We start from the raw sequence: 13278 nt of genomic DNA on the forward strand, positions 1-13278 counted from the left end.
TTTCCTGTCCTTGCCTTACGAATTATCAATGTGGAACTTTTTTTTTTTTGCATTAACCCTTTTTTTTTGTAATACTTTTTTCCTTTCACACCAACTGCTGAATTTGATTAGCCCCTCAACACAACACGTATCAATGCTGCTGAAATAGAAAGCCGGGTTCGAGAACTAAGCAAATTAGCTGAGACCACAGATAAAGTCAAACAAGGCTTTTGGGAAGAATTTGAGGTAAGTTATTAAAAAAATTTTTTTACACGAGTTATTAAATCCTATTTTTAATGAGGGAGAATTTGGCCCTGTATTTGGAATTGGATCTGAAAGACTCGAATCTGTGTTCTTTCTTAATTCAGCCATTGATTGACATGGAACAAGTTGCTGAGGGGGCTTCTTTGAAATAGAAGGGCATTGTGTTCTGGGATAAGGGAGTTGGCAGTTAATATTAAATGGATGAGCCAATAGCTCCATTTGCCTCTTTTGGTTTGGACTGCTGGCAAAAACCCAGAAAAACAAAAGGATCTAATTCCTTTGGAAGATTTCCAGCATTGGCTGGCTTCTTTAGAAAGAATCTATAGCCTTATTGCAGTGAATAAGTAAAAGTGAAATACCTCATGGCGGTTTTAATTTGGGAGTTGACATTTATAACTTTGGGAAGTTAAGTGAACTGATTTCTTTCCTGAAACCAACTTGGGTAGGAGAATGTCTCCAGAGGGAATGTGCTGTGTTTCTGTTTCACTCTGGTATGTCACTTACCAATTCGTATTGTAATGTTGTTCTCTCTCTTCTCATCCATTGGACTGAAAACTTCTTCAAAAACAAGGATTGAATCATACTTACCTTCATAGTTGCCCCTAGCACGTGGCACATTGCCTAGTACACAGTAGAAACTCCATAAATATTTGTTGAATGGGTATTTACATTTAGCTAATGTTTGTGTCATTTTATTATTACTATTCTGTTTATGGGAACGATAGATTATTCCATACTTTCTGTAGGACTTTAGAATTCATAAATATTTGTGGGACGAATGAATGAATGGCCACATGAAGTCCTTAAAACCACAGTAGGTCAGATCAACTTGTTGAGAAAGACATTATTTCCACTTTATAGAGGAGAAAGCTGAGGCTTGGGGAGGTTAAGTAAACTGTCCAGCCTCTATACCACAAATACTGATTACACTGCAGCATTGAGGTTGGGTGCAGAATAGAACAGTCATAGTCCTTGCTCCACATTGCTGAACAGGAACTTGAGCTCAGGTTTATTCGTTCATACCAGGCATGGGGTTAATCACCAAGGACACGGTGGCGAACAAGATAAACAGGGTTTCTGTCTTTAAGGAGCTTCTAGTCAAGAGAGGGAAGACAGTGATGAAGGGTATCACCAAGAAAGTGATGCTCAACATAATGAGTCAGGATTTTTAAACCTCAAGCTCAGTACTCTTTTCATTCTGTTCCACCAGCGGAGAAAATAAAGGGCAGCATTTCTATTCATTTTAATTATATTCACTTTATTTCATTCATTTCATGTAGTCTTCATAAAGCCTCATGAGGTAGGATGGATAAGTACAGAAATTTTACAAACCTTACATTAAAATTTGGAGAACGTATTTAAAAAAAAATTTTTTTTTAAAGATTTTATTTATTTGAGAGAGAGAGAATGAGCAATGGGAAGGAGCAGAGGGAGAGGGAGAAGCAGGCTCCCTGCTGAGCAGGGACCCTGATGCGGGACTCGATCCCACCACCCCAGGATCATGACCTTAGCTGAAGGCAGACTCTTAGCAAACACTTAACCAACTGAGCCACCCAGGTGCCCCACAGTACAGCCATTTGAAGAGTTCTGCTCGTTGGCTTCTGACACAGGTGTCCCATCTGTGTACCCACTACCCCAGCCCTCGGGCATTGCGTTGCTGTCATTCTGGAAGGTTCCTTCCCAGGTATGCCTTCCCTGTCTCCACCCCTGTCGGGTGACCGCCGATGGCTTTCCTCCACTCAGCGTTAGTTCTCCTTCCTTTCAAATCGTGGTAAAATACAGAAAACAAAATTTCACATCTTTTCACATCACATTTCTAAGCGTTCGGTTCAGGGGATTGAGTACATTTTCGGTGTCCAGCAGCTGTCGCCACCCTTCCCCTCCAGAACATTTCCATCGTCCCACACCGGAACTCCGTCCCCAGCGGCTCCCGGGCCCAGAGGCTCCGTCTCTGCGCGTCGGATCGCTGCAGGATGTCTTGAGAGTGGATCCTACAGGACTTGTCCTTTTGTGACTGGCCTCTTGGCAGATCATAACGCCCTCGGGGGTCACCCATGTCCTGGCGCGCCTGGGCTTCATTCCCTGAAGGTTAAAGAACAGCGCGTCGTGCGTCCGTGCCTCCGTGCGTCCGTGACGCACAGCCGGGTGGCGTCCACGGTCTGGACGCTGTGGGTCATGCTGCTGCGAGCCTGTGCGCATGCATTTCTGGTCCAGGCTGCGCTCCTGGGGGTTTCCTGGGTGTGGGGGGGTTGCTGCTGCCTCGGGAAGCTCGTATACATGGAGCCGCGCGTGCCCTTCTGTTTGGCCGCCTCTGCTCTACCTGCCGTCCGAGATGTTTGTCCAGGTTGCCATGTGTGCCCATAGTTTGTTCTGTTGGTTGCTGCCTGATCTTCCTCTGTGGATTCAGCACAGGGGCGGACTGTTCTTTTGCTGATGGGCAGACGCTCAGGGCTCTTACGGGAGTCAGGAGAACCTATTGTTCAAAACTTTTTATTATGCAGAATTTCAAGTATATACAAAAGCAGAGAGAAGAGCATAATCATAACAATGTGTCTGTCACCGAGCATTAACAATTGTTGATATATGGCCAGTCGAACTTATTTATTTTTAAAAAGATTTTATTTATTTATTTGTCAGAGAGAGAGAGAGAGAGCACGCATAAGCAGGGGGAGTGCAGGCAGAGGGAGAAGCAGACTCCCTGCTGAGCAGGGAGCCCGATGTGGGACTCGATCCCAGAATCCTGGGATCATGACCTGAGCCGAAGGCAGATGCTTAACCGACCGAGCCACCTAGGCGTCCCTGGCCAGTCTTTTTTAATTACTCCCCACTAATTCTCCCAGCCTTGGCTTATCTTTTTTTTTTTATTATTAAAGATTTTATTTATTCATTTTTAGAGAGAGAGCAAGTGAGAGCAGGGGGGAGGGGCAAAGAGAGAGGGAGAGAGAATCTCAAGCAGATTCCTCACTGAGCGTGGAGCCCTACATGGGGTGGGACCCCACAACCCTGAGATCATGACCTGAGCCAAAACCAGGAGTCGGATGCTCAACTGACTGAGCCACCCAGGTGCCCCCAGCCTTGGCTTATCTTGAAGCAAATTCCGGGTGTTTTTTTCATCTATAACTATTTTGTTTCAAAAGATTTTAACCAGGGGCACTTGGGTGGCTCAGTCGTTAAACATCTGCCTTTGGTTTGGGTCATGATCCTAAGGTCCTGGATGGAGCCCTGCATCGGGCTCCCTGCTCCGTGGGAAGCCTGCTTCTCCCTCTCCCACTCCCCTTGCTTGTGTTCCCTCTCTCACTGTGTCTCTGTCAAATAAATAAAATCTTTAAAAAAAAACAAAACAAAAGATTTTAACCAGAATATCATTCTTACACCTAAAGCTATTAACAATAATTCCTTAACATTAATGGATGTCATTCACTGTTCACATTTTCCTGATTGCCATGTGTGCACGAGCACACACACACGCAGTTTGTGTGCATCGAGAAGTGCTTTTTCCTACTTGATTAAGAAAAAATTTTGAATGTAGTATATAAATAGATTTGTATTAAGAACCCCCATGCATCATTATCAACTTTGCCATTATTATTGTTTTATTCATAAGTACTTCAGTGTTTATGGAATTCTTAAATTAATCAAAATACTGTTCCACATCTAGAAAAAATAAGATCATCAAAGATCACTATATTTTGCTAGTTGTTTTATAATTTTAAAAAAATTTGTTGGATTATGATTCAGATAAGCTTCACACATCTCTCTCTTTTAAAAGTCTTCTGTCTCTTAATATTCTAGCTTCCTTCCATCCTTTCTTACCCCCCTCCTTCTTCTCCCTCTCCCTCGTCTTGGTGTGTTCAGGCTGCTATATAGCAAAATACTACAGCCTGGGTAGTTTATAAACAGAAATGTATTTCTCATGGTTCTGGAGGTCTGAGATCAGGGTGACAGCATGGTCAGGTGAAGGCCCTCTTCTGGGTTGTGGACTTCTTGTATGCTCACATGGCAGAAGGGTTGAGGGAGCACTGTGGGGGTCTGTCTGTCTTTCTTTTTTTTTTAGAGAAAGAGAGTGCATGTGCGCATGGGAGCAGGGAACGGGGGCACAGGGGAAGGGGCAGAGGGGGAGGAGAGAGAGAATCCTAAGCTTAATCCTATGACCCTGACATCATGACCTGAGCTGAATCAAGAGTTGGACGCTCAACTGACTGAGCCACCCAGGCGCCCCTGTGGGGTCTCTTTTATAAGGATACCCCACCTCTTAATATCATCACCTTTGGGGGCAAGAATTTCATTCAACATGAATTCTGGGGGGGACACAAACATTCAGACCATAGCACCTTCTTTTTTGTTGATGTCGTTGTTGGAGAAAGCAGGTCCTTTGTCCTGAAAGTTCCTTACGGTCTAGATTTTGCTGGGTTGTGATTACTAAAAAGAGTTTAATATTTTTTTCCATTAAAGAGCAACAGAAACAACATCTCTTAGGGTAGATCCTTCAGAGATGGGTGATCTCATTCCTAAGCTTTAAACTCATTTCTAATAGTCTTCTCTGTGTGGTTGTAAACTCACCGGATATATAATTAGGTTATGGGTTTCATATTAGGTTTGGATTTTAGAAATTTTATTTATAATTATATGAAATGTTGCTTTTGATCCTAAAAAGTATATTCCGAGAAATCTCCCTTCTGCCCGGTCCTGTTTCTCCCTATATGTGTAGCCATTTTTTAAAAAGTTGTAGTTTATCGTTGCATTTTAAAGTATAAGCAAATATGTATATATTTCCATATCCCCTCTCTTTCGTAGATAAACAGCGTAACTTTACACATTTTTTCCAGCCTTGCTGTTGTCACTGTCCTGGAGATCACTCCACAGTATTATCTAGAGATGGTCTTCATTCAGTTTTACTGCGTATGCTCCATTATGTGGATGTACCATCGTTCCTTCAGCCTGTTGATGGGCATTTGGATAGTTTCAGTGTATCACAGAGAGTACAGTGAGGAGCCTTGTGCATGCATCTTTTCCTATTTTTGCTGACTGTTGTTAATATTAACATTTTTAAATATTTCACTTTAAAAAACACAACGGTTGTTACTCATCTTTAGTTTTTATTATGTTATTGTACACGATTTTGGTTAGTATATTTAAAGTCTGAAAAATACCATTTTTAATTAAAATTGAAAGATGTCAAACCTTCTTAGTAAAGATAAGAAATAGCTATTTTATAATCTAGATCCATGTTCATCTTCTGCTTTCTTTTAAAATGGTAGCCGAGGCAATCATTCATACACACCACTTTTTCTTTAGTGACTGTGAACTTTCAAAAAAATGACAGCAGTGAGGTGGGTGTCTGTCGCAGGGGTGGGTTTTTGAACACTAAGTTCACTTAGGCAGTGCTTAGGGAAACCAAGTCAAACCTTCCCAGAGAGCTTATGGCAGTAAGGGTGTTCTTCACGATCCTGTTGGTAGGGTCAAGATGTGAACTTAGAACAACCCATAGCCTGACTTTTCTGGCCTTGGAAAAAGAAGGTTGATTCTAAATGCTAACTTGATGGTTTCACTCTGTGACATTTCAAATTCAGGTCATCTTTTATACATCATTAACAACAAAGGCGAGGGGGATTGAGTTGGCTTTTGGGGGAAATGGAAAAAACAAGATCGTGTCTTTTCTCCGTAGAGGTCAGTCTGATGTGATAAGTTGTCATTCACTAAATCACAGTTACTAACGTTAAATCTGATAACCAAAGCTAGATCTAAATAGCTGATGGTCTGCTTTCAGGATCTCTTAGGTACCTGCTTATCAAATCCAGTTAATTAAAAAAAATTGCCCTTTAAGGTTGGGGCCAAGGGAATATGGCTAAGAACAGAACCAAACCGTTATAGAAAAAATTAGATATGTGAAAGCAGAGACTCAGTATAATCTAAATCTTCTGAAACGGAAGTTTGATCCCAGCAGCAAGGCATTATTATTTTAGCGATCGTACTTTAGTTGTTTCCTGGGAGGTGATAAATTTGGATCAGTTCCTTCTTACCACATGTTCTGATGGTCTTTAAAAGTGAATCAGAGATCTAAGTTGCAGTGCCTTTCCTAACTTAACTCTGACAGCTGTGTTTTGTTTGTCTCTATGCCCGACTCTTGGTTATCTGTAGACTCTGTGTGTCCTTTCAGGTATGTTACCCCAGAAGACACTTACAAATTACTTCTGCGTTTGTCGCATCTTAAATACAAAGTCTCTTGTGAAGCTCTTTGAGTCTTTTCTCCTTTGCTTCTAAAATAAATTCAGGTTGTTGATCTTCTTCTAGGGTATGTTGTAGGATGAAGACGTTGTGACCCCAAGTCTGATTTTTTTCTAGAGACTGCCCATTTTTGATCTGTGTAAACATCTTGTATCTCCTGCATGTCCCTGCTTATAAACATGAAGAGGCGGATAATAGTTCTAGATTTGTTGTAATGAAGTTCTGCTAAAATGAGATACTCACTACATAAATGAAAAGGCAGGTTATGATCTTAGGATTTTGTGCCTGCGATGTGCCTTACCTGAAACCTGAACTCAGCCCTTGTGCATCCTGGTGAGGTGCATATTGCATGGCTGCATTTATAGGGCATTTGTACCCTCTTCCAAGTATTATAATATTTACAGTGTAAGGTCATTGGCTTTCACTTGGAGAAAGATAGAAAGTCTGTGCAGGGTTCTGAGCATAGGAGGGATGTAATCACTCTGGCTACCACATGACACCCTCTGTAAGGGGTAGATAGAAGCAGGGAGACCAGCAAAGAGGCAAATCATAGTAATCCAAGCAGAGAAATGGCAGTGGTTTTGTTCAGGGTGGCAGCAGTGGGGGTGGTTGTGTTCTTGAGATATTTTGAAGGTAGAGTTGATGGATTGTGTGGTACGACAGAGCTGAGGCAAGGATACGGTGAAAGGTTTTGGCTTGAGCAATTGGTAGGATGGAGTCACAGTTTACTGAGATAGGGAGACTGGGAGGAACAGGTTTGGGGGCAGGTGGTCAACTTTATTTTGGACATGTTAAAGTTTGAACTGCCTGTTAGATATCTGATGGGAATGTGATTGTTCATAGGCTGTTATTGGGTGGGCTTGTACTAGAATATTCCTTTCTCACTTCACCTTACTAACAACTTTCCTCAGTTCCCAGCCTCAGAGTCATTTTTCTTAGGGAAACCTTCCTGGATCCCTGTCCACATGCCTGGATTGGTTCTTATTACAGGTGCACCTAGTAGCCGCCCTTTCCTCGATAATCCTTGCTCTCCTTGGAGTTCACGGGCACTCTGTGTGGCTATTGTTTTCATGCTTGTCTCTTGTACCGTGAATTCGCAGAAGCAGATGACTTACTCGGTCTGATGGAATAACAAGAGGTTTTGCTGAAATGAAACTGAGGCTGAACAGATAGATAAAAAGATACATTTTGATCCTGCTATTTTAGGTCTGCCATGTGAATATCATCCCGAGAACCCAAAGCAATCTGTGGGCCCCACAAGGACAGGTAGTCCTGTCTTGTTTCCTGTAGCCCCCAGGAGAAACTATAGGAGAGCCTGGCACATGGTAGACACAAAGGATGTGTTTGTGTTGAGTATTGAATAGAATTTGTTTTCAGGAGAGAGAGAGAGGTATGGATTCAGACTCTGTATATTCAATAGGCAACAGCTTTCTGATGCTTAGAAAGTATGAAGGAATGTTCCAGGCTTTGCTTTGAGGTGTTCCTCCTTATTCCCGTGCAGTTTTCATGTGGAGGCCCTGCTTGAGGATTGTGAATGCACATTTTAGTCTTTGAGACTACACACTTTCGTCTACACACTTGCCCAAGGGGATCTAATTCAGGGTGGCAGTAATGAATTTCGGAAAAATTTCAGTTTTGAACTTCCTGTTTCTGACTTAAAAAACAAAAAACAAAAAACCAAACAAACCCACAACACACACCCATACAAACCCCACACAACATCATAATAACTGGGGTTATTTTTTCCCAGCGCAGTAAAGCTTGTTTTCCTTAGTAATTTGATTTTTGTTCTTAAAGCCCATCCTCCTCCTGTTACGCAAGCCTCTCTCTCTGTCGTGGTCTGAAGCTGTTTTCAGTTTGCACGGGCATTACAGTCATTTCCCTGACAGCTACACAGATGTCCTGGATCCTTCCAGCAGCTCTGCCAACCGACATGTCTCCAGGAGGAGCTAATGCCTGTCTTCAAACCCACAGTCTGGTTTGATTTCTTTAAAGTGATTACATCCTGCTCAGGGGAGACGGTTAGGTTTTATGGAAACAAGACTTTAACTGCACCCCAAAGCTGTGTCTAGAATAATCATTCTTGCTGGTGATCTCTAGCAGAAATCTTCCTTCCCCGTGGTGCCTGAACCCCACTGCACTGAACAATAGCCCCCAACCAGGGCTCCAGCTTTGTGCTGAAAAAATGTTCCGGGGCGGCAGGCCTGAGCTGGAACCAGGATTTTCCACGTAGGCCTGAGCTCCCAGTTAAGCAACTGGGAAGAGCTGCTGCCTTCCTGTGGGCAGAGCATTGCCGTAGTTAAGAGGTTTTATTCCTCAAGCTAAATGCTCCAAATGCTCTTTTGTTTCCTTTGGACTGTTTCTCTTTCAGCGTCTCTCTCTGTTCTGTTCTTTGCCCCTCCAGCATCAGGTTTTTCTCTTTCGAGTTGTTTCAGTTTGCTGGAGCCACTTCACATCTTCCCAGAGAATAAGAGCGAAGGTGCTTTCTGGGACTTTATCATCTCTGCCTCAAGCTTCCCTTTTGCGCTTAAACGACCTTGCTTCTTTCTGCGTCCGCCGTTGTCCTGTCTTCTTCATCGAGGGGGCCAGTGCTGCGGCCTCCATTTCTTCTGAGCTCCTACCTGTTTCACCTTTGGATGTGACTTCTTCTGACATACTGAGAGAACACTGGTGGAAGACCCCACTGGCTTTCTTACTGTGATACAAATAGTCTTCGCTTTAGCCTCTCTTTCCCGGGTGCCGCTTTGGAGACCCCTGTCCACGTCCTCATGCCCACAGTTTTCTTTTCTTGGTTTCTCTGACCTGTGGCAGCATGCACATGGTTTAGGCCTTCTTCCCCTCCTTGTGCCTCTTGCTGTTCGCTGCGTTTTCTTCTTCTGACCGGCTAACTCTGGTGGTTCTCGAAGACACGGTCTGGGCCGTCTGTTCATCTTGCTTGAAATTCGCTCTTCATTGGGGAGCACATCCATTCTCAACCTATTCTGGTTACCCCTGAGTTTATCGTGCTTCTGAGCTCAGGTTTTGCCTTTTAAATTATGCCTTCCACGTTTCTTGGCTGTCCTGTCTTTTCAAAATAGGAGCCTATTAGTTCTCCCTTCAAACCAGATAACTCCCTTTACTTCACTGTCTCTGGTGCTCATGCTATTTATCCTTTGGCTGCATGGGCTGGAATCCTCAGAGCCTCTCTTAACTCCTCTGTGTCCCCTTTCTGCCATCCCTTGCCATTCACCAGCTGCTGTTGATTCTTCTTTCCTAATGTCTTTCTGCTCTCAGAGGGTGGAAGGAAACTAGCCCTTGTTGTCTACTTGGTGCTGCGTATTGGGCTAGGGAAGTCACCTCACTGCGTCCACGGGCACTCTGACGGCTCAACGCACTTGCTCAGGACCATCCAGGTGGGCAGTGGTGGAGGTAGGAGTCTCGCCTGACACCAGGGGCGCAGGCTCTCATCACCCCAGAAGACGTGAGCTGTTCTTCTTCCCTCCGGGTCTGACCCTCCATTCACCCTCCATGTGAATCTGCACTCAGCATTTCTGCTGTCCCCCTTCTGCTCAGAAACCATCAGTGGCTCCCTATTTCCTACCTGAGACATAGCCTTTGCATTTTGATGAAGAAACTGAAGCCCAGAGTGAAGCAAGAAGCTTGTGTCCAGGGTGCGCATGGTTGGCTGTGGTGTGTACTGCCAGGTAGACTTGACGCCAAGTCCATGCTTCTTTTCACTCAGCTGTTGAAGATTCTTCTGCCTGGTTTTTAAGGCCCACCATTGTTTTTCTGACTCTCTGCATCTAACCCCATTTGCCACCACTTCTTAGCACACAGCTTCTAGACTCATCTGCTCATCTCAGTCTCCTTCACCCCTTAGTAGTTCTGGCCTCTTAGCCATGTTTGCTTGCCTTCCCTAACTTGTTGGGATATCTTCCTTTCTTCCTTGAACCCGTCTCAATACTTCACCTGCTTCAGGCCTCAGCTCTTTCCAGAAACCTGCTTCAGTTAGTTTTCAGGGACCTCACTCGCTAAATTCCACGCCACATAATTAATTCCACACTTAATTATAGATTTGTCATGACTGTTTGCTGCAGTTTCATGTGTCTGAACCTGTTCTTCTACAGGGACCATGCCTTTTAATTCATTTTTCTTCTGATTCTCCACCTTCTTGGAGGGTGGGGGCTGTCTGGGCTTACAACAGGCAACTGGAAGGGCCCAGATCTTGGGTTGGTTTTGTCCGTCATCTTCATAAGTGCTTATCCATCATTTGGGACCTTCTCTGGTGATGGGAGTCTGCAGCTGCCTCTTCATTCCCGGGTGGTGCTGTGGACTCATTCAGGACAAGCTGCCCAAGTCTACTGCACAGAAATGGTGACGGGCCATGCAGCGTGGTGTCAGGAAGTGGGGGCTTTCACCCGCCCGTGGTGCCTGGCAACACTACAGAGTTTGCAGTAAAGAGGACGGGATGAGAAATTGCAGCGTTCCTCTGCACAGAGGACAGATGCCAAGGGAAAACAGAAGTTCATTCAGACTGGGTAGAAGGCCTGGTTTTGGATCCTGCCCAGGTGGTTACCGCTGTCTTAATAATTATTCATGGCGTCAGAGCCAGGGAGACCATCTGCCTGACAGCCTTTCTCAGCTCCCTTTCTGTCCTTCAGGAGGCCATGGCCAAGAGCGGGGTATGTGTGTTGTGGGGAGAGCTAGTAGGAGCTTTTACATTTTTATTTATTATTAATTTGTTTATAAAAAACCTTCCTTTGTTATTGAAGGTTTCAAACACCCAAAAGTAGAAAAAATAGTGTGATGGACTTCTTTTTCCCAACACCCAGCTTTGACACTTACCAACATTTTATTAATCTTCTTTCTTCCATCTCCACCCCTCCCCCACCTCATCCAATATATATACCCCCTTGTAGTTTTGTTTTTATTTTTATTTTTTTAAAGATATTATTTATTTATTTATTTGACAGAGAGATAGCACAAGTAGGCAGAGCGGCAGGCAGAGGGAAAGGGAGCAGCAGGCTCTCTGCTGAGCAGGGAGCCCAATGCGGGGCTCGATCCCAGGACCCCGGGATCATGACCCGAGCCAAAGGCAGCCACCTAACCTACTGAGCCACCCAGGCGCCCCTCTAGTTTTGTTTTTAAAAGCAAAGTAAGGGCACCTGGGTGGCTCAGTCGTTAAGCGTCTGCCTTACGCTCAGATCATGATGCCGGGGTCCTGGGATCGAGTCCCACATCAGGCTCCCTGCTCAGCGGGAAGCCTGCTTTTCCCTCTCCCACTCCCCCTGCTTGTGTTCCCTCTCTCACTGTGTCTCTCTCTGTCAAATAAATAAAATCTTTAAAAAAAAAAAAAGCAAAGTAAATTGGGGCGCCTGGGTGGCTCAGTCACTTAAGTGTCTGCCTTCAGCTCAGGTCATGATCTCGGGGTTCTGGGATCGAGCCCCATGTCAGGCTCCCTGCTCAGCAGGGAGTCAGCTTCTCCCTTTCCCTCTGTCTCTGCCCTCTGCTCATGTTCACTCTCTCTTTCTCTCTCAAATACATAAAATCTTTAAAAAAAAAAAAAAGCAAAGTAATTGTACAGTTTGGTCTGACCTTAATGGTTAGTGGCGTTATTTTTGTGATTTGTCCCCGTTGCTCAGAGCAGTGCAAGCAGAATGGTCATTGGGCTGTTGTCATGGCACCTGGGTATTTGTGGCTCTGCCATTTTGTTTTCTGTCTATCTGTCTCTCCTTGATCTTGCTCCTCCATTTGGATTCATGACATTCTGGTCAAGAGCCAGGTCCAGTGGTTTTCGATCAGGGCTTTGGAAGCCACATGGGGGTCTTTTTGGGTCAGTACAGTGACTGGAGATGCTGCTGCTGGCATTTAGGCTGACAGGGGTCCTGGGGGGTGGGAAGCAGGGGTGTTCCTTTAAACGTCAGGGGATGGTTCTGCACAGTGAGCACTTGTCCTGTCCACCGTTGGTTGTGCTCCTGGGCACTTTTTTTTTTTTTTTATGTTTTATTTTTAAGTAATCTCTTTGTCCAGTGTGGGGCTGGAACTCACAACCCCAAGAACAAGAGTCCCACGTTCCACCAGCTGAGCCAGCCAGGCGCCCCCCCAGCTCCTGGGCACTTCAGAATGTACAATGTGGATCAGGGATTGACTTTCTTTTTCTTTCTTTTTTTTAAATTTTATTTATTTATTTGACAGAGGGAGACACAGCAAGAGAGGGAACACAAGCAGGGGAAGTGGGAGAGGGAGAAGCAGACCTCCTGCCTAGCAGGGAGCCCGATGTGGGGCTCGATCCCAGGGCCCTGGGATCATGACCTGAGCTGAAGGCAGACGCTTAACGACTGAGCCACCTAGGCGCCCCTGGGATTGACTTTCTCTTGATGCTTTTTAAGGCTTAAAATTTGATACAATCCCTTTGGCCTAGATCTCTTTTGACTCATGCAATCAGGAAACTGTAACTGGCCTCTGGCACGTTTTAAGCGTTCATCATTTGATCCAAATTCTTTGTTTATATTACTTGGGCAAACGGGGTATTTTGCAGCCTGTGTCCTAGCTTTACATTGTCCCTTTTTCTGCCTATCATTATCATTAGCATCCCTGCCACTGCCCATTGGAGAATGGGGATGGAGACACAGCGACATTTAGCCTGACAGGTCGTTTGCAGCTTTTTTGTGCCGCAGGGACTGCTGGTGAGAGAGAGGTTGTGGAAGATAAACCACAAAAGGGCTGTAGCCTGCAGGGGCGGGCTTGTACGATATTCTTGTGCTTCTTCCAGCCATCAGCCTGGTGCTAGGGGGGAAGCACCCCATAACAGGTGGTAGCTGATTATCTTGG

The 13278-nt window shown here is 44.7% G+C and overlaps 1 protein-coding gene across 6 annotated transcripts in view; it reads left to right on the plus strand.

The window, feature by feature from the left end:
- PTPN11 (protein tyrosine phosphatase non-receptor type 11) overlaps positions 1-13278 on the plus strand; it is an 81671-nt gene that overhangs the window by 36760 nt on the left and 31633 nt on the right. For all 6 annotated transcript variants that reach the window (XM_027575453.2, XM_027575454.2, XM_027575448.2 and 3 more), the window contains one exon: positions 112-225. In XM_027575453.2, coding sequence (XP_027431254.1) covers positions 112-225 — 114 coding nt within the window. The remainder of the gene's footprint in view (positions 1-111; positions 226-13278) is intronic.

Source organism: Zalophus californianus, chromosome 14 (assembly GCF_009762305.2).
Source record: "Zalophus californianus isolate mZalCal1 chromosome 14, mZalCal1.pri.v2, whole genome shotgun sequence".
Classification (NCBI taxonomy): domain Eukaryota; kingdom Metazoa; phylum Chordata; class Mammalia; order Carnivora; family Otariidae; genus Zalophus; species Zalophus californianus.